Source organism: Epinephelus moara, chromosome 24 (genome assembly GCF_006386435.1).
Source record: "Epinephelus moara isolate mb chromosome 24, YSFRI_EMoa_1.0, whole genome shotgun sequence".
Lineage (NCBI taxonomy): Eukaryota > Metazoa > Chordata > Actinopteri > Perciformes > Serranidae > Epinephelus > Epinephelus moara.
Genome location: NC_065529.1, coordinates 11,425,133 through 11,447,101, shown reverse-complemented (window position 1 = coordinate 11,447,101; position 21,969 = coordinate 11,425,133). Strand labels below are relative to the sequence as shown.

The 21,969-nt window shown below is 41.7% G+C and overlaps 1 protein-coding gene across 2 annotated transcripts; it reads right to left on the bottom strand.

Annotated features, from left to right (window-relative positions):
- Window positions 1-2,606: 2,606 nt before the first annotated feature.
- On the bottom strand, window positions 2,607-21,422 carry LOC126386810 (coiled-coil domain-containing protein 136-like). Of its 2 annotated transcripts, XM_050039400.1 has the most exons (10): window positions 21,313-21,422; window positions 16,224-16,455; window positions 11,937-12,236; window positions 11,751-11,825; window positions 9,295-9,579; window positions 9,072-9,189; window positions 8,677-8,878; window positions 8,430-8,564; window positions 5,111-5,225; window positions 2,607-3,870 (listed from the first exon to the last, which is right to left on the bottom strand). In XM_050039400.1, the coding sequence occupies exons 2-9, from the start codon at window positions 16,273-16,275 to the stop codon at window positions 5,121-5,123; spliced, it is 1,272 nt and encodes a 423-aa protein (XP_049895357.1). In that variant the 5' UTR covers window positions 16,276-16,455; window positions 21,313-21,422; the 3' UTR covers window positions 2,607-3,870; window positions 5,111-5,120. The 2 variants fall into 2 exon arrangements, with proteins under 2 accessions (XP_049895357.1, XP_049895358.1); XM_050039401.1 differs by lacking the exon at window positions 5,111-5,225.
- Between the last annotated feature and the right edge of the window lie 547 nt (window positions 21,423-21,969).

Genomic DNA, 21,969 nt, shown 5'->3' with positions numbered 1-21,969 from the left:
AAATCACGTTTTGACACATTATTGACGTAAAAACACAACTCCGGAGTACAGCGACACATCGAGGAAAGACTACAATAAAATGGAGTTAATACTACGGAAGCCCAGATACACCGCAAAATCACTAGAGTAAATGTTTAGACAAACATTAATAAAATATTCACAGTAAACCAAAGTTAAGATTCACAAGGACAGAAGTATTTAAAAAATACAAATTTCAATTTTCTTATTTAGGTAAGGAACTATGAGATATTAATTCAAATGTTTGACTCAGTAAATCCAAATAATATTTACTAAATCCAGGTAAAACGTTTGGCTGACTATCTTTTTAATTTCAACTTCTTCAGTCAAGATACTGACTGATTTTCTCAAAATTTGGAGTCTGCATTTTACTTTTTATCTTAAAGTTTTGACTCAATATGTCAAAATATGACTTTTATCATCGTTGTAACTTTAAAAGTCTGAATTTAGCCTGATGATTGTGTCTTACCATGAACACTTTCTGTTCATTATTCCAAGTTTTAATCCATTTTCTCCTTTATGGCTTAAAATCTTGATGTCTGAACATCACTTTTTTAATATCCCTTTGATGTTTTTAAATTATTATTATTGACCTGGTGGAAGTGGGCTTCCATATATTACAAAAAAAACTACTGCAACATAAACATCAGCTGCCTCATCATGTACAGTTTGAGGTTTGGCGCCTCTTTAACACTGAACATGATGTGACGTTATTTACAGAATCCATTTCCTTTAGTCCACCATTATAATCAGATTAAAGTAACTACATGTTTAACTGTCATGCAAAAACGATATAAAGGTCTTACTGACACATGCTATTTATCATTGAAAACATACAGGACCTGTTACATCCTAATCAATGTCCTGCTATTAACCACAATATATATATGACTTAATCATCAAATACTAGATAAATAATTCTTATTTTATTTTAGATTCCAACATTTACGCTTTGTCAGGTTAATGCCACTTCACCTGTCGTGTACACGGTTCATCACAGCTGAGTACATTGGTTCAGTTATTTGTCTGCACTGAGCAGAGCGAGCAGGGAAGGTTTCGTTAAATTCACAAAAGTGTCTCATCGCTAGCGCTTGTATTTAAACTGGAATGTCTTTTATTCTGAAGTTGTTGTAATTGGTCACATAATTCCAACCTAAACAGGATCACAGTCATTTGAACATCTGATTGTATTTTCTATGATTATTTTGGTCACCACTTAAATGTAAACATAAATCAGGCGTCTATCAGGATCCCTTCAAAAACTGAAACTTTGCAAAAGAAGATGGTGGGGGAAATTAATCGGCCCCAATAAAAAGATTAAAACATAAAATCTGAACAAATGGAAGTGTGTTCATTCTGACCCGGCACAGTAACAACTAAAACCTAGGCAGGAGTACAGATCTGATCTGCAGCGCCCTCTACAGCCCTGTTCAGACAGAATATATTTCTCTATTTCTCATCACTACAGACAAAAAACGATCCATTTTAGGACTATTTATGGTCTACTGATTGGTTTTATGACTATCTTTAGGTTTGAGCCCAAGCAGGAGCTGTTTTGTGGTTCCAAATCAAAAAACCACTGGTAAAGGTGTCCCACAGGGTTCTATTTTTGGTCCTCTGGTATTTACTGTTAGCATAAATAATACACGATGTAATACATAAATATACAATGTACCACTCCACATGTCAACATCCAGATTTGCTACCTAAACTCATTTCTCATGTTCAGTGCTGACACTCATATTTTACAGAATTTCAGTTCTCTACTTGTGCTACATCACAATATTTTAGTTCAGTAAGTCTTTTTAAGGTTGGTGTTCTCCAAGGCTCTATCCATGGTCCTCTGACATTCACTATATATAATCATCTCTGCCACAAGAGAGCCACCTCCTGTATTTCTCCAGTGGCTAAATGGGCATCAGGAACAATGAACGTAATTATATTCAAATATGATATTAATCCTGTCGGGATGGGGCTGAATACGAGAAACTATTATCCTTTTTCAATCTAAAAATGTCATCAAAAGCGTTACTTTTGCTGATCTTTTCAGATCTCAAATAAAGTATCATCTGTAGAATTAAGGAACAGATTTTACATTTACAGTGACAGAAGCAATCTGAATACATTTTCTGAAACATAAACTGCTGGTTGAGCATCTGTTCCCAGAATCATTCACCAACAGTTGCACCTGCTGTGCAAAAATAAAGCTACTCAGGCACAATCTGATCTTAAAACTGGCACAGTGAAATCAGTCGACGCAAATAATCTCTCATCGGAATGATTCAGCTCCAGCAAATACCTTTCTAAAGTTTATAAAAGTGCTATTTTACTGCTGTAGATGTTCACACTACTGGTTTGGTACTATAAACATACAAATACAGACATTTTACATTGATCTGTAAAGGGATAGGAAGGCAAAATAATAATTTCCTTAAATTTGCTGTTTTTCTCATGCTACAAAACAAATCTGTTAAATAATCCACAATAATGATAAACACGTGATAAGATAATATTCAGCATTAAACCACTAAAGCAGAATTAATGAATTAAAAACACTAAACAATCTAAATTAATCTGCTACCGTTATCTCCGTCATCAACTCAGTGAGTGCAAAATATTGTTTAAATCCAGTGCGGAAAAATAAGGCAAACAATTTAGTGCTGAAACAATTTGTCAGTCGACAAAAATATTATTAGATTAAATCATTAACATACGAAACATTTGCTACTTTTCTCTGGAAGTGATCTTTAGAGATGGTTTCAGTTTTGATTTTACAAACCAAATGATTAATCAGTTAACTGGTAAATAGTTTAAATAAAAGTGATCGGAAGTTGCAGCTCTAAAGAATTTAGAGAGAGTTTTTATGTTGAATATTAAATCAGCAGCTTTGTGTGTTTTATATCTTCAGTTTCTAATTCGACACCACAGGACCACATGTACTGTAAACAGTGTAAGAAAATAAATAAGTACATTTACTCAAGTACGCAAACACAATCTGGAGGTACTTTTTATGCTACTTTATATTTCTACTGCAACACATTTCCGAGGGAAATATTATTCTATTTACTCCACTACATTTAGCTGATAACTTAGGTTACTTTGTAAGTTCAAATTTTACATACAAAACACGTATTAAAATAAAATATGACTGTTTTTAAATATATATTATAGTACTTTGAAGTCGTCAGAATCGGCCCTTCCTCAACCTGCGACAGTAAAATACTGCATTACTGGAAAAATATGAAATATATAATTATAACATGACACTCTGAAACGGGCTGTTTTGCATTTTGAGAACTTTAAGTACATTTTGTTGATAAACTTTGCGTACCATTTTTGAATGCAGGATTTGTAACTAAGTATTTTTACATTGTGGTATGAGTACTTTTATTTCGGTAAAGATCAGAGTACTTCTTCCACCACGGACGGAGACAAACAGTTTATAATGATCCACCCCGGGTCATTTTTTTAAATCAATGGAAAACTAATAAACTAATTCAAAACCAGAGCTCCCAGTTGGACTCTTGGATCATGATGGTGGATGTTTGATCGACGACCTGCAGGAAAAGTTCAGAGTCTTTAAGTAAATTCAACAATCTTATTGCTTTTCCTTCCAGAACTCACTGGCGTCGGAGGCCTTCTGGTGAAAACGTCTCAGCGATGCGACAAGCAGGACAGCAACATGTATGAGGGCGGCGCTGGATGGGTGACGGCAATCCCACAATCCCAGAGTTCCTGGTGAGGTCACTTCCTGTGTAGTCCTCAGGCCCTGGTGAAGCTGGGGACGACCAGAACTACAATGGCTGCCACAGCAACCGCTGCCACCGCCAGGTTCCAGCCTTCAGTGTCTCTCTGCTGAGGACAGGAAATGATGTCAGAGGAGTTATTTAGAGATGAAGAAGAGACTCTGAGCGTCTCTGCTAACTCCCTCTGAGTGGACACTTTTAAAGATGCTGATCTAACATGTTGAGAGCATTTTAAAACCACCGACGTGATTAAATATGAAAAACTCACTAAAGAAAATACAACCGCCGTCTGAGGGCCAAAACAGAGAGGATGAGGAGGAGTATCTTCCCTCAGACCATCTGAGTCCTGAACCACTGACTTCATCTCTAACTCGGGACACTCTGACAACATGGATCATTAGAAATAAATAAATATGTGAAATATTTACAATCATGATGTCAACTGCAACACAGTCCTGTCGATGACTTAATGCTGCTCCACTGATGGACAGTTGGTGGACGCCAGGAAACGCAGCAGTGCACCGATAAAGGCAGCGAAGAAGACTGCTGGGAAGTTACATGACTGTAAACAATTCAGGATTCAAAATTCTTCCCAAAATGAGCTTTACAGGTGTTTGATGGAGGATGGAGACGTGTTCAACATGTGTATTCAACCTCAGTGATTCGCAGCAGAGTGTGTGAGTGAACTGGAGCGGTGAGAGTTTCTGCTCCTCGCACATGGAGCTGTTCGTTACCTCCGACCCAGACCGACCCACTCAAACCGCTCACAGCGTGTGAGCAATACACCGATGCATTCTGGGTAGAGCATGCTTTGAACTCATGGTGTGAGAAGTACCGGAGCAAAACCGAAGCGGGAGATTCTACAAATTTTAAAAAATCAGCTCTATGCTCGTTTTAAAATCCTTCTGCTGGAGCTCCACTCACATGCTCTGATTATTATTAGAATCTTTTCCTTAACTGTAGCCACGCTGTGGCTGCCATGCACTAGAGCCAGAATTTAAAAAACAATGACATTGAACATAATTTTGGGTTTTGCAGAATCACCAGATGTCTGCGTTGATACGACTGCAGGTTTTTTATCCCACCTATCACTGTAAACACTCAGCTGCATTACACATCGGATCAACTACTTTGTTTAAAGCACACTGAGGCCTTTAACCGAAGAGCGTTCATTAATCTGTGGTGGAAGTTTTACTTTAATTATAAATGACTCACAGCGGTCCCATTCAAACAGAGCACGGACAGAAACAGCTGCTGTACACAGAGGCAGTCACCCTGCGATTCAGCCACTCTCTGATACTAACAGAAGCAGAGCGTCTGGTAGAGAAAGAAGGGCGTGGCCATACCTGGTCCCTTCTAGGACGCCAGCTCCTCCCACCAGCACCAAATCAAGGCCACTATAACAATCATTCCTATGAAGGGGATGGAGAGAACAGGGGGCTCAGACGCACCAGTGCAGTTCTGGGGAGAAGACAAAAGGAGGAGGAGTGTCGGGGGGCATGGAGAGAAAATCAAACCAGAAAATAATCAGAAGAATAAAGTCAGAAGGTGTCGGGAGGAGAGGCGGGCGTGAGGCCAACAGAAACTAGAGAAAACAGAAATGACATGCAGGCATCAAAGACCATCAAATTTACAGAGAATTTGATCAAGTTCATGTGAAACAAAAGAGACGGCGATCACATGAAAACATATCAATGAGGGGAGGAAACAGAGCAGGCGATTAGAGAACGGCATCAAAGATGGTTAAAGACAAGATGGAGAGTTTGTCGCCCCCCAGAGGTCAAAACATCTGCATCTTGTCATTTAAAGATCTCTCCTGACACGTCAGAGCGCTGCCGTCACCATCGACTCCATCAGCAGCACTGCAGTGTGGGTAAAACCTTGAGGTGAACTACAACTATGGAGGACAAGAATGTGGGTGAATGAAACATGGAGAGGAGCAGAGGTGGCAACAAGTCACCGTTTACAAGTCTCAAGTCAACACTCACATGTTGAGATGGAAAAATCCCAAGTTGAGTCTCAAGACTTGACACTAAAGTCTCGTTCCAAGCTCCACGTCCAGTCCCACATCAAGTCAAATCTCACTGAGGCAAGTCCCAAGTCCCCAGACAAGTCTCAAGTCAAGGTTCAAGAATAAGTAGGCGACAAGTAAGTTGCAAATAAGTCACAAGTCAAGAAGAAAATTCTCAACATCAAAAGTCCCCAGTCACTGCAGTTAGGTACCGAACTCTGTACTTTTAGGGCCCTGACACACCAAGCCGACGGTTGGCCATCAGTGAGCATCGGTCACCCTAGTTAGTTTGGTGTATCCCACACCGTTGACCCTCGTCAGCCCTTTCAGATTTTGGCGGCCGATTCAGCACGTGTGAAGAGTTATTTCCTCTCATGCCAGAGCAGAGCGTACGAGCTGGTTGGTCGTCAGCTGTAGTGTCTGTGGTGTGTTCATCTGCAACTTTTGGGCTGAGACACAGCAACATTCGACTTTCATTGCCACTTGTTTGGGCTGTTAAGGGGACAGAAATACGACTGTACTACTGAGTACCAATTGGGGTTTAATCTATTGGTACCAAATGTTGGCACCTGAGATCTGTTTGAGAACGCCGGATTGAGATGAGGTGGAAATACCGCAAAGCGCCCTGAAGCTTGAAAGACAGCTCCACAGAGTCGCCAGGTTCAACTTCAGACAGGAGGCAGAAGGGCCCTGAAGCCGAGAACCACTCTGTCGGCTTCCCACACGAGCGAAATGCTGCAGCGATGATCTGCTGCGACTGTTCGGGCTTCTGGTCTGTATTCTTTTCTCTTTTCTATATTATCTTAGTATGAGGCTCATACTCACTGCTAGACGAGCAGACACACAAACAAGCAGACGGAGGATTAGCTCTGTGAGAGCAGAGGAGCAGAACTGCATTTCGGCAACTGTCTGTGCTACAGCTCATTCAAAAATGACAAAAAAGGTACTGTTGGCTGCCGGTACTGAATTCCAGGTAACTGAAATTGTGAACAGTACCCAACTGTAAAAGTCACACGAGACATATTGACTTTTAAACCTCGACACTAGAGTCCCACGTCGAGTTTCAACTTTGTTTTTGTCTTTAGCTCCACATTAGCTGCTGCATTACTCAGTGTTCATTTCATTGACGCACATTTTTTGTTCACAACCTTTTTCCATGACGAAAACGAGACGATGACGAAATCTATGTTTTATTTTCATTGACGAGACATGATGAAATGTTCGTGGTGCTTGTTTGTAATTATTTGTAATTGCATGTAATGATCTTCAGATGCCTGATGAGTGACAGGCTGGTAAACTCCAGTAAATAGTCTGTACCAGGATGTTTCAGTTGGTGTGAGCTGTAATTCAGCAGTAAATAATCAGCCGTGTGTGTCTGACTGTGGATGGTGGAGCTGCTGAATGGATTTGTGGAGTTTGTTAGTTGCAGCGATGGCTGTTAGCAGCTAGCTCCGCTCGCAGCCAGCGGCCGCTGGACTTCACAGTCAGATGGATAAGTCAGAGTTTACAATGAACCTGGGGACAAATCCTAGTTGTCTCACATTATTTGTTGAGAGCCTAAACAGAGAGATGTTGAGCTTTTCAAATGATGATCATTAAGTGTGTGCTCATAAATCAGCCCTTAAACCTGTCACACACTGCTGGAGAAATCATCTTATACAACCTGTTACCTTGACTCTGATTTCTGATCCATGAATTAGCCTCACTGGATTAGTTTAAAGAGAAAAAACAGATAGAAACATCATGACGAAAATGTTTTCATCGACTAAACCTATGAAGGATAAAAATGACTAAAATGTGACTAAAACTTTTCGTCTACAGACTCAGACTCACTGGGATCACTCCTACGTCAGGTGTCAAGTCAAAAAAGATAAGTCCCCAGACTAGAGCCCAATCCCAAGTCTTGTCTTGATGATACAAAAACTAGGATCCAAGTCACAATGAAGACACAAGTCGTGGGTATTAGAGTCCAGGTCGAGTTGCTTTCTAGTCGTCTCTGTCGTTGAATCCAGTCCACACCTCTGGAGAGACAAACAGAATCCAAATGTTTGGACTGAAGTGATGTTTCACACGATGTGTTATCAGCCAATCACATGGGCCCTGACTGTCAGTACGCTTCCTGTTTCTCATCAGCTGACTGACGACTGAATAAACCTCTCACCTCCTGAAGGAAGAAGCGGGAGGTTGAGCAGAAACAGACAGATGACTGCTTTGACAGAAACAAACTACCCAGCAGAGACGGATGTTGAGAAGAAGCATCACAACCAAACGCTCAGAAACCAGCGACATGAGCAGAGCTGAAGCTGCTGCGGACCAGGAAGCAGAATGAGACAGATGAGACAACCAGAGAGAGTTTGAGACGAGCCGCCGTCGACCCAACATGCACACAGACTTCATGGACAACGTCATGGCTTTAAAGAAGATCTTCAAACAGGTTCAGACACTGCGTCTCACTTACCTTTAGTTTATTATCATTTTACAGTCACATTAACCCTCAGTCTGACACACATGTTGGATCTTATGAAGTTTTAACCCTTCGCTATGTTTCCACCTGACACCCAGTGCACTAATGCTCCAACTTCATCAGGAAAGTTTGATCCAATAAAAGAGATTTTGAGGCATCAGGTACAAACCGTTGACCTTTGCCCTCTCACCTGTGACTTCCTGCCCACCAGTTTCTGTAGCTCGGCCTTGCAGCGCTGCAGCTCCTGTTCCAGCGCCGCTCGCTCCCGCTGGCTGCTGTCGTACAGCTGCTGCAGGTCCACCAGCTCCACCTTCAGACCGTCACACTGACGAACGAACAGACAGACAGTTCTGATACAGTTTTGATTGAGTGAAACGTCTCTGTAGATAAAAATCCTCCATGTGTAAGGTAACAGGTGTCTTGGTGATGTGTGTTACCTCGGTCTGGACTCTGTGAGCCGTGTCCTCCGCTCGTCTCAGCTGGACCTTCAGGACGTTGAGCTCTGAGCTGCAGACCTTCTCCTCATCCTCCGAGGGTCTGTCCTGTTGTTCAGGACCGGACTGAGACAGAGTGATGTAAGAGTCGGCCTTCACCTGCTCATGCTCAGTGTCAGTGACGGCCAGGTAGACGTCATCACACCTGTTCAGCAGAAGAAGAAGAAGAAGGTCATGAGACTGTGTCGATGGCTGTTTTCACTCGGTGGAGAACGTCAGTTATATAAAACTGATGGTAAGATAAACAGCTGGTTAAAATAAAACCACTGTGATGATGTCACTGATCTGTGGATGATGACACAGCAGCAGGATGATTGACAGCTGGCTGCACCACTCACGTGTCTTGTTTCTTCTGTAGCTGCTCCACTTTGCTGCTCAGGTCTTTGTTGTCGTCGTCCAGAAACTGACGTTCATCAGTCAGAGAGACGAACTCGTCCTTCAAGTGACTCACATCACCTGAACACACACACACATACACACAGAGTTATCCAAAGACTTTGATTTTCCCTCTACCTGTGGATCCATGTGACTCTGTGCCTCACCTGTGTGTCTGTGACTCACCTGTGTTGTTGCTCTTCATGCTGATCTCCGCCCTCAGCGTGGTGATCTCCAGCTCGTACTCCTGCGCCGTGGCGTGGAGGCGCTGCAGCTCGGCCCGCAGCCGACACAGCTCCTCCTGCAGGGAGGCGATGTCGTTCTCCCTCTCTCCCGCCGCCTCCTCAGCCGCCTGCTGCAGCATCAGCACCTCCTCCTGAGCAGATCGGAGCTCCTCCTGCACCTCCTCTAGTTCGCTCTCCTTCTCCTCCTCCAGACTGTCCATCTCCTCCTGCACTGACCGGAGCTGAGCTGGAGGAGGAGAAGGAAGTTTTCCTACTTTGACATACATATACAAGTCAAACCATGTTTTGAGAGAAAAATCTTGGGGGAAGTGAAGACATTTGAACGTTATGTCAGTGACTTTTCATGCGTTCATCGTTTTTATTGACTCCCTGACTTTCTCTGTCGCCTCTAACAGCCGGTGAACTGATTTCTATATAAAGGACTCAGGACACATTTTCCAGGAAAATCCAAAGAATGTGACGTTATGCACCTCCCTCAGTGTCTCGCCTCTCTTCAGCTCTGATACAGCATACACAGTGGCAGCAACACTAAGTAACGTTAGCTAAGAATCGAGTCTGCTAATGTCAACAAATGAGCAGCACCCACCACGACAGAGTCCACAGGTTGGCTGTGTTTCCATTTTGCAGACAGACCTGTACATTGCACCCTGTAACAACTCCAGTTCAGCCAGAGCAAGACTGAGCGCCCAATCTTAACTCGGACAAACTTTCTGTTGCTGCTGTTACACAGGTTAGACCACCAGGTCACTGTGAACCACGGAGCTGGGGCTAGCTTAAGTTGCTACAGCAGCGAAGGTCCGAGCCGTCACCCGCTCTCCTCTCGGGGAAGAGGTGTCCTATCGGCGGAGAGTCCGTAGGCTGCACTAACGAGCTAATTCTTTTCTAATTTTTCGTCTGATGAACAGTAAATCCATCAAATTCAGTGCGCCGAGTGCTGCAAACAAATCCTGATGTTACAGGAAACACCAACATTTGAAATGTACAGTGTGTCTCAAGTCATATATTTCTGTACTAAACACTTTATATTCAAGTGCACTAAGTGCCTCACACTGCATAGTACGGAAAAATGCAGTGTACTACTGACGTGCTCAAAATGATCCAAAAGTTGAGTGTGGAATGACGGACACTTCTCACCCTTAATGGCGGCCATCTTTGTGACACAGCAAACTTCACAACTTTTGATGTGGCGGCTGGAGACAACAAGGAGCCTGTTAGTTGTACGTGTTTTTTGCAGTAAGTACCAAAACTGTCGTAGAATAGATTTGCTACTGTAGAATAGATTTTTATGTGTGGGCGGAGACAGTGTCAAATGTTGGTGATAATGCTGTTTGCTATTCACTGTTTGAAAAGAGGATGACGGAGAAGAGGCTGTTATATAAAGAAAAAGGCTGTTGTCACTTCTGGTAAGTGCAAAACGGCAGTGCGCGATTTAAAGCGACACTACCCTGTTGAAATTTATGCACCACACAAGAAGTATGTAGTTTATATGGTGTTCTACATCGAAGTGTACTAACAGAAGTATGTGATTTGTGACACTCATATTGTGATGTTGTGGTTTTAACAGGCTAATGTTTGCTAACATTAGCTTACAGGCTAACATGGAATAATTACTAACGTTGCAAAATACTGTCTTGGGTGATTAATATCATTTAATTCGTCCAGACTCCAGGGCTGATCTTACTGGAAAATTAGCCAGCCTGCTGTTCACAAATTGCTTTATAAGCTAACGTTAAAGAGCAACCAATGCCAGCATAGCTTGATTACAGCTAGCTGGCTAACCTTAGCGTGCCTGCTTGTCACAGTGGTTTGCTAACGTGATCCATGACACTGATGTAGCCAACAGTAAATGATGTAATGGTACAAGGTACTTTCTACTGAGGGAGATGCAGGACAGCCAACAAGCTAACGTGACCTGAGCTCAGGTTAGCCGGCTAGGTGTAACTTAGCTTATGACTCTACATGGAACATTTTTGGACAGTCAGGACAATTTTGGACAAAGAGGGCATCTGAAGGACGAGGATACATCAGAAACTGAGGTTGTTTCAGAGATGAGTTTTTGGGAAGTAACATGAGACAAAACTGATGTCGTTTTTCATAAAAATCTGACGACAAGGACACTTTAGAAAACTGAAGATGTCCGAAAATTGTGAGGACAGTTTTGATGTCATTCTGGGACCGAGGACATTTTTAGAAAACAATAATGTGTTATTGAAAGTCGGGATTATTTTGAAAAGTCGGACTTTAATTTAAAGTGAAGACATTTTGGAAAATAAGGACATTTTTTGAAAGTTGGAAGAGTTTTGAACGGTGAGGTCATTTTGAAAAGTTAATATTTAATGATGTCCACCTGCAGTGAAACAGGTGGGTTAAACACAGACATTAAAAAGCTGTGTGCACCTTGCAGTCTCTGGATCTGTCTGGTGAAACTCTCCGCCTGATGAGCGCTCGCCAGTCGCTCGTCCTCTAACAGACCTGAGATCAGAGAAGAAGAAACAGACGAGGATGATGAAGAGGAGGAACAGGACATTTCCTGTGTTTTTACACATTAAAGATATGAACATTATTATCTGGTTGGTCTCTGACCCTGCAGCTCCAGGAAACTCTCCTCGTGTCTTTGTGAAACCTCTCTGGCCTCCTCCACCTCCAGCAGCAGCTGAAACACCTGAGCTCTCAGCTCCTCCATCTCCTCCTCTTCATCCTTCCCTTCTCCTCCTCCTGGCTCTTCTTCCTCCTTCTCCTCCGTCACCTCCTTCTCTTCCTCCTGCTGGCCTTTTTCTCCGTCTCCCACCGTCTCCTCCTTCTCCTCCATGGACTCCCTCTCTTTGGCCGTCAGAGTTTCTGCCAACATGATCGGCTTCTCCACCTTCAGCTCGCACAGCTCGTCTTCATCACACACAGAGAGAAGAAGAGCTCAGCGTTAACATCTGTCTGTATCAAAGACATGATTCAGCTAAAACTCCACCTTCAGCTGGCAGCAGCTCTGTCAGGTACAAAACACACTAAGTTTAAAATTTGTCTTTTGTAAAGTGGCTCCATCTGATGGTGATGACGGAGAATCACAACCAGCTGTGACATGAGGGTGGAGGAATATTTTGCAATAATATAAACAAACACATATAAGGGCAAAGCTTGTTAATGCAGACATGAAATCAGTCACAAGATTTATCAACGGGATGAAAAGTCCCCTGAAGATGAACATGAGAATATTTTCTTTATGTTTTAAGCTTTTCACAGATTTCTTTAACACTTCTGTTTAGTAGGGAAAACATCCATATCACGAAATTTTGCGTGGCCATATTGAATTGATACACAGACGCCAAGTATCGATCTGTTACATCATTCATTTTTGCTAATACACATTTAAATACAACTTTTGGTCCTAGAATAATAAAATCAGTTGCTTTTTCGCTCCACTAGATGGTGCTGATGGGGTTTTTTTTGGGGGCGAGGTCAGCAGAGGTCTCAGTCAGCGCCATTTGGCTACCCTGGAAATCCAGAGTTCTCGCTAGAGCACAATTTGAATTTGCTGAGCGAGTCACTCTGGCAATCAGTAATGATGCTCATTACCCATGCCGTTGGAGCCAAGCTGCACCAATCACATCGGTGTATCTGATATAGGCGGGCCAGAGGCGAGCTAAACAGATGACGACAGCGCAGTGACGGAATCAGTCAGTAAACATTGCAAGATGGCTACGGATGAACACCAGTTGTTTGAAACGGCTTTGGCCGCTACAATGAACGAGTTAGACTTGGCTTTTTCTCTAAAAGAGGAACAGAAGACGGCGCTCGAGTCTTTCCTTTGCAAGAAGGACGTTTTTGCTGTTTTGCCGACCGGATACGGCAAGAGTCTAATCTACCAGTTAGCTCCGCTGGTAGCTAAGCTCTGGATACGTCACCCCGTGTGTTGTTCTGATTGGTCGTAGTGTTATCCAATTGCGTGCAGTGATATTTTCAAATGCATGCTTGGTGCTGCCCCTCGAGTTGGGCCATTTGCATTACTCATAGCCAGACCCTAAATCTTTCTAGATTTGGGTCTGGATTTCCAGGCTACCATTTGGCAGGAAGTTCATCAAAACAAAGATGGAGGCACCGGGGGCGTTGGTAGCTTAGTGGATAGTGCCGGTGCCCCATGTATAGAGGTGATGCCTCGCTGCAGCGGTCACGAGTTTGACTCTGGCTTGCAACCCTTTGCTGCATGCCGCCCCCCCACTCTCTCTCCCCACTTCACACTCTTCACTCTGTCCTGTCCATTAAAGGCAAAAAAGCCCCCCCCCAAAAAAATATTTAAGATGGAGGCACCGGAGACAGAAATCAGAAATATGCCATCAGCATTTAAATCAAACATCTGGACTTATTTAAAGGAGGACTTGGATATGACACGTGATTTACAGCAGTGTGATGTGATGTGATATGAGAATAAAATACCATGAGGGCTCACCTCTCACGCCACCATCCAGAGATAGCGATAGCCGCTGACGGCCAAGCTAACGTTAAACAGGACATTATCTGACAGAGGACAGGGGACTGCTGTTTCATGTATATGTGTGTTATATATGTACAGTACATGTTGTAGCAGCAGCAGCAGCAGCGGCGGCGGTGGTGGTGGTGACGGTGGTGCTGCTCACCAACAATCCTGCAGGTTTGATATTTTCAGCTCATTGATTGGTTTTTGGCCTCCTGGCAGGCAGCCAATCACGTACTGAGAGTGACAGCGTCATGGTGAAAGACATCATTCTGTTATCACTCTATCATCATCATCATCATCATCATCTTCCTCCTGTCATCTGTTTACAACCTCTCTCTCTGTTTCAAATCTTTTCTCTCCCACACAGTTTATAAACACAAACCACACGTGATCTGAATGACGACACATAATCACAGGAAATTATTAACGTGTTGTGAATCATTGAGAGTTCATGAACTGCAGCTGACTCACTGACTGTTTACAGACACCAACACGTCTTAATACTCTGATATCTGAATGATACTTTAGTCACAAATATAAATCTGTGAACACACACACACACACACACACACACACACAGTATGAAGCTGCAGAATTGTCATATAAATAAACTTCTATATTTCTGTCTGACATCAGAGGAGCAGCTGGATATTTTGGGAAAATACACAAACTGGGAGATAAAACTCAGACTGGAGATCAGTCAGTCTGGTTTATAAAAGGAACTGGTTTCCTGAAAGATAAAACATAAGAAAATATTATTAAAATGTCTAAAAAATGTTAAAAAGATGTTAGAAAAATGTTCATAAAATGTCCAAAAAAGTGATGATAAAATGTCCGACAAATATGAATAAAATATCAGAAAAATGTTGATAAAATATCCAAAAAATACTGATAAGAATATCCAAAAAATATGAAAATTTCAGAAAAAATACTGATAAAAATGTCCAAAAATATTGATAAGAATGTCCAAAAAATATCAATAAAATATCAGAAAAATGTGAATAAGAATGTCCAAAAAATATTAATAAGAATGTCCAAAAAATATGAATAAAATATCAGAAAAATGTTGATAAAATGTCCAAAAAATATGAAAATTTCAGAAAAAATATTGATAAAAATGTCCAAAAAATATTTATAAGAATGTCCAAAAATATGAATAAAATATCAGAAAAAAATATTGATAAAATTTCCCAAAAATATGAATAAAATATCTGAAAAATGTTGATAAAATGTCAGAAAAATGTTGATAAAATGTCTTATATAAATAAAATGTCCAAAAATGTAAATAAAAATGTGTAAAGAATATTGATAAAATGTCCAACTAAATCTTGCTAAAAAATATTATTTAAATGCCAGACAAGTGAAAACATTTTATTTCCGCCCAGTCACCTCTGATCTGTAGTTTCTTCGATCACTGTGACTTCACTGTCAAATAAACTCACGTTCACATCTGCTTCCTTTACAGATGTTTCAAATTAAGAGTCTTCCAGAGACTCACAGGAAGCAATACTGTCACGCACTGAGTCCATTATAGAACCACTAACTCCACCCTCCAGTCTTTACGTGCTCTTTTATTTGAGAAAGTACAAAACTTGAAGGAACATTTTGCTGATTTTCAACCAGGTCTGAGTCACGGCGGCGTGAGGAACGTATGCAGATGAACCGTGTTACGGCGCCCCCTGTGCTGGCAGAGAATTTGCATTTCCTAGGATACCTACTTTCCCTCTGATTGGCACTAGCACATGTGACTTCGTTGGTTAGGTCGGCTAGGTTTAACTCAGAGGACTGAGATTGGTTACAGTAAGAATGTCAGAGTGAGCCAATCAGAGGCAGAGTAAGGAAGAGAAGAGCAGGTCATGCCTTCGCCATCCTAGGAAACATAAATTTGGGTGCTGGCAGCACCGGATGTCGCAAAATGCGTCATTTTGCTTCACTGATGACGCATTTTGCGACATCCGGCAGATTCCAGCAGCTGAACAGGCGGGGAGCTGTGGGAGCTGTGGGAGCTGTGGGAGCTATTTCTGTTTGTCTTTGAGGACGTTTCCTTTTGGCCTGAATGATATTTGTCAGAATATTGAGACATAAGACAGACGGAGGCAGAGAGGACATGACGGACTGAGCGTCCCCTGCTGCTCCTTTAAAGGCTTTTATTGTGAAAGACGTGCAGGAAGTTTTAACAGTCAGAATACATCACAGTAGAAACTCAGCTGCAGAGTTGTGACTGTTGTTCTGAATCATTTATGATGAATGTGAGACGTTTTAGTTCAGATCATTTGTGTTATTATTATTGTCAGTTGTCATGTGATCACATGTCAAACAGCTGACTGATATTTACACAAAAATGATAGACAGAATCAGATTAACCCTTCATCATCACACAGATGAGTCTGCATGTAAACACTGACCGGATGGATCAAGGACCTCCTCGATGACGGGCGGCAGGCGGAGTCCATCCATGATTACAGCTGATGATGGAGAGATGCTGCAGACAAACGGACGGACAGATGAAGGATCAGAGCTCCACACAGAGCGGTGAGGAGGGGGGAGGACGAGGCAGACGGAGCCCAGGAAGGCTCCTCACGCTCCGGGCAGGCTGAGCCGCTGCAGCCCCTTCATCCTGCTGGAGCTGAGACACGACTGGAGGGAAACAGAGGGGAGGAGGAGGAGGAGGAGGAGGAGGAGGAGGAGGAGGAGGTGTTAGAAAACTGCGACAGTGCTGCTCCACCGATACTGGATGACACAGGTCGATACTGCTGCCCTGATCTGAGCACACACAGGTTCACACTTGGTCTCTAATGAATCAGCCTTTTGATTCTGTCCCTAAAACACTACATTACCCATGAGCCTCAGCTGCTGCAGCTGCTGCCATGGAGACGAAGCCTGCTGAATGTTTTATCAGATTTCTCGGCAGTGACATCTTCTGCTTCAGATCACCGTTACTATGAAGCTCTGTGATTGGATGTTTGCTGGAGAAATGCACCCTGGGAGTCGGAGTCCACACACTTCCTGTAGTTTTGACTATTTTCTTGTAGCTTTTGACCAGAGAAGCAGATATTTTCTTACCCAGCTGTTCATGTTATGGTTTTGTTCTGATGATTCAACCAGGAGCTTTTATGTCAACACAAAAATACGACCCACAGTGTGTTTACGACTCCCTGACGAGGACCTCTAATAATCAGTACGGAGCCACAAACCCTCACCAGGCCGACTGCGCCTGTGCACACCTGCAAATCTCAGCAAACAGGAAACTGCAGCGTCAGTGTGTGTTTATTAAAATCCAGCCGAGCTGACTGAGCATGACTGCTCAATTTCTTTCTGACCTGGAAAACTGACCTGTGAATGAGCCCTCGAACCAGAATGACTCGGACACATTGTGTTTAGAGCACTGGTTCTCAACTGGTCTATCCTCAGGACCCACATTTTTCCTCAGTCATTAAGTCGTGACCCAAATTTTTGACTCTCCACTAAAATCTATTTCACAGACACTTCCTTGAGATTTTATGACTTTTTTCATGAAATACAATAGTCTTTTAGCGCATATTCGTGTCTATTCATAATCTCTGCATTGACTATTGTTTGTAATATACAGACTAACATTTTGAGATTTCTAGAAAATATTTCTGGAAAAAAGCTGTAAAATTACATGAACAAAGTTGCAGTATTTTGCAAAAAAGTTGTACATTTTTTAGGAAAAAGTCAAGAATTTTTAGAAAAAAGTCGTAAAATTTTGAGAATAAAGTAAGATTTCAAGGAAAATTTCAGAAAAAAAGTCAAAGTTTTGAGACAAAAATCATAAAACTTAAAGAAAAGGTCATACAATTTTTAGAAAAACATAATTTTTTTTAGAAAAAAGTCATAAAATTTTGAGAAAGAAATCATACAATTTTGAGAAAAAACTAAGATTTCAAGGAAAAATCCTAAATTTTCAGAAAAAAGTCAAAATATTGAGAAAAAAATCATTAAATTTTCATACAAAAATCGTAAAACTTTAAGAAAAGGTCATAAAACTTTTAGAAAAACCTACAATTTTTAGAAAAAAGTTGTAAAATTTTGAGAAAGAAATCATAAAATTTTGACTAAAAAGTAAGATTTCAAGGAAAAATCCTAAAATTTCAGAAAAAAAGTCAAAATATTGAGAAAAAATTATTAAATTTTGAGACAAAAATCGTAAAACTTTAAGAAAAGGTCATACAATTTTTAGAAAAACATAATTATTTTTAGATAAAAGTCATAAAATTTTGAGAAAGAAATCATAAAATTTTGAGACAAAAATCGTAAAACTTTAAGAAAAAGTCATATAATTTTTAGAAAAACATACATTTTTTTTAGAAAAAAAGTTACAATATTTCACAAAAGATTTGTGAATCCGCGACCCTGTCAAAATGACCCCGCGATCCACTTTTGGGTCCGGACCCACCAGTTGAGAACCACTGGTTGAGAGGCTACAGGACATACTCCTACAAACCACGCCCACCACCAGTACACGACAAACCCACCTACACTGAGGTGTTTTAAACGCTGTTACAACGTCACGTTGTAATGAATGAATGAGGTCAAATATGAGAATAATCCACTTTATGATTCATCAGACATGAAGACATGATTCACCTTATGAGTACGAGATGTTACCCAAACCTTCAGCGCCTACTTTGAAACTTTAAACCCTTCACAGCGAGCTCAACGCTGACTCAGCATTTTGTTTTTGCGTCCAGACCCTCAGAGTGACGGGGGCTGACTGTGGACTGACATGTAGGTATGATGACAATGGTCATGCAGCTGTTTCAGCCACAAACATTACTGTCTAAAACTTTTAGTCCACGAGTTGCCAACTTTGACGTCTTACACACAGGAACATGGCTGAGTGAACACACTGAAGTCAAAAGAGCAACCTCCCAGCTGAGGAGCACCTGAATGTGTGAAGGGAAGACTCAGGGTCTCAGAACTCAGAACAGGGACGGACTAACAAAACAGGTGTGACAGGAAACACACGAAGACAGGAAGTAAAACCAGACATGACACATGAGGGGATAAACTACAAAATAAAACAGGAAGCAGATTAAACATGAATGAACAACATGAAACAAGGAACACAAACAGAAACAAAGCCCATAGGATGACAAGATATGAAACCCGGGTCATGACACCCTGTGGTGTGTTCACTGTACATTGATCCACGGAGAAAACTACAGCGCTGGAACACTGACAACAGCTGTTCACTGTAGCCTTTAATAAGCTCTCACCGACCTGATACACACCTGAAAGTCTCTTTCTTTACTCTTCAGTTCCTTATAAATGTTGGATCTTACCTGATTTTATGATTTAATATTTAAGGTTTTACTCATTTTTAGCTACGATGACTTCAATGTGCTGTTTTCATTTTGTTTTTAAACCATATTTTATACTGAAGGTCCTTGTTTGTCCGTTTTCATGTGAAGCCCTTCCTTCTGCTCTTACCTTTCACAATAAAAGCCCTGGAAATACACACTGTCACTGTTTCCTCGGGGGAACTCAGAGTGTTTCACTAAAAGGAAACCCAATCAAATAAACGCAGCGCATCACTGGATGATGTTTAATCCATCATTTGTTTCTGAGGAATAAGCTGCCTCCAGTCTTTCCACACCTTTTATTACTGTTGCCTCCTGTTGCCTCTCAGTCAGGTCACCACTGTAAATCAGAATCTAAATCTAAATTTACTCCCTCACCCCACACCCCCCACCCCCATCCCGAACCCCCCTGCTGCATAAAGGCCTCCAGGAGGAGGATTACGTGGACGGCCTACGGTCCGTCAACTTTGCTTTCTTCTAAAGATAAAAAACTAAATCAAAGTTTCTGGTTCCGCCACCAGGAGGAGAAACAAAGGAAGAACAATACGACAGAAATGAACGAGATTGATGAAGAACCGCGAGGTGCATAACGACAGAAAGATGGCAGGCAGCAGAAAGGCGACGAAAAGCAAAGGTGAATTTAGAGAGGATTCTACAGGAAACTCAATTGTTTTACAGATCGTACTCAGTGTGTTAATGCAGAAGGCCATAAATCTTGAATTTCTTGAGATAACTAAAGGTGTCCCCCAGGGTTCCATTTTGGGGCCTATTTTGTTTTCTATTTTCATAAATGATCTGAGTAAAGACATTCAAAAATACATTTCTATGCAGATGACACTGTCATTTACACGCATGCGCCCTCCATAATGGGAGTGGTGCAAAACCTTCAGACTGCATTTCAGTCATTACAAACTGCTCTGCTGAGTTTAACATTGATTTTAAATGCTCAGAAAGCAAAGTTTATGGACTTCTCAAAAGCTCGCTCACGTCTGACGGTAAATCCATTGAAAGAGTGTCCTCATACAAGTATCTGGGTACATTGATAGATGACAAGCTTTCATTTAATGCACATATTGCTGCTCAGGTCAGGAAGCTTAAAGTGAAGATTGGCTTTTATTTTAGGAATAAGTCTTGTTCTACTTTCAGTGCTAAGGAAAAACTTGTGGAGGCCACTTTTCTGTCTGTGATTGATTACGGTGACATATTGTATATGCATGCAACCTCCTCCATTTTACGCAGCCTGATTCAGTGCACCATGCTTCTCTATGTTTTATTACAAATGCTAAGTCAAAGAAACCAGCTGCCAGCGAATCGAGGGAGCAGAGCGCTGCACTGATGCACCAGAATGAAAAACAAACTCAGTAACAATCTGTTACAGCACATAAATCACCCTAAAATCACACATAGCCGTTAAATATATTTCTCCTAATGCAGGTTAACTAAACAAAGATGCATCATGTAACATCTTCGACAGAAACTGGCTAACAGTTTCCCCCCGCTTCCAGTCTTTATGCTAAGCTAAGCTAACAACACCCTGACTGCACAAGAGAAGTTCGCCTTCAGGGCTCTCTGACAGAAATATTTTACTTTAACCCAATCTATGATCTTTCTCCTAAACCGAACCTCTTTCTGTCAGAAAGCCCTGAAGGCAAACTTCTCTCAGCAGCGTCCCGCCTCCAGCAGCTCTGTACTCATGCTGCATTCATGTCACGTGGAGCTGAAGGAAGTCACAATCAAAGCGTGGATCTCAGGTACGTTGTCGTTTTAGCTGCGTGATGATTAAAAATACTGTTTGTATATCTTGTTAAATTTGGGTCTAATTACCTGACATGATGCGCTCTGACAGACGTGAGGCGTCCGTGTTTGTCTGAGCACCTGTGACGTGCCATGTTGATCATGATCTATAGAGACTGACAGAGCAGGACATGAAGGCAGCATCGCACTGCTCTCTGTCTCCTCTGCAACATGTTCAAGTGTTCCCTGAAGCTGAGCTGATATCGGTGTGCAGCCGTGCAGCTCTAACATCTCCTGTCTCTCAGTGACCTTCCTTTGTGTTTGTCCTCTGGTTTCAAATCAAGTCTCTGCTGCAGCAACACAAGTCAAGCACACACACACACACACACACACACACACACACACACACACACACACACACAGAGTCAATAAATACCTGGTGCTGGATGCAGATGGTGCAGCTCAGTCTGCTGCAGCTCTCTGTTGGGTCTCTTTATGATTTGTTATCTGCAGACCCTCCTCCTCTTCTTCCTCCTCCTCCTCCTCCTGTTGTCCTATATTTCCTCCTCAGCATCAGCTCCTCTCACGGTGTGATGCAGAGCGACGTCACTACATGTTACAGACAGACACAGATACAGAGGCCATGACATGAATACACAATGAGCCTCTGTGACGTGATTCATTAACCGTTTCCTGTCACAGGCTCAGGTGTGTTATTGTCTCTGAGCAGCTCTCACACTGCAGCTTATTATTTCCTTCACCTGGAGCCGATCAGCTGATCATTATCATTATTAATCAGTTATTTCTGTGGTTGGTGAAATGTCTGGAAATTATTAAAAAAAGACGTATTTTAATTGAACATAATGAAAAGAGACAAAGAGCAGCTTTAAACACACAATCATCACTGAACAAATAAAGTTTATATAAACGTAAAGAATAATTAATAAAAAAAAATTATAACTCACAAATAGGACCAGGAGAACAGGAACATACAACTGGATAAACAATAACAGATGCTAATGATAACACAATGTAAGATGACATGAACATTTTTAAAACACACAAAAAGGAAAACATATGATGATATAAAAGA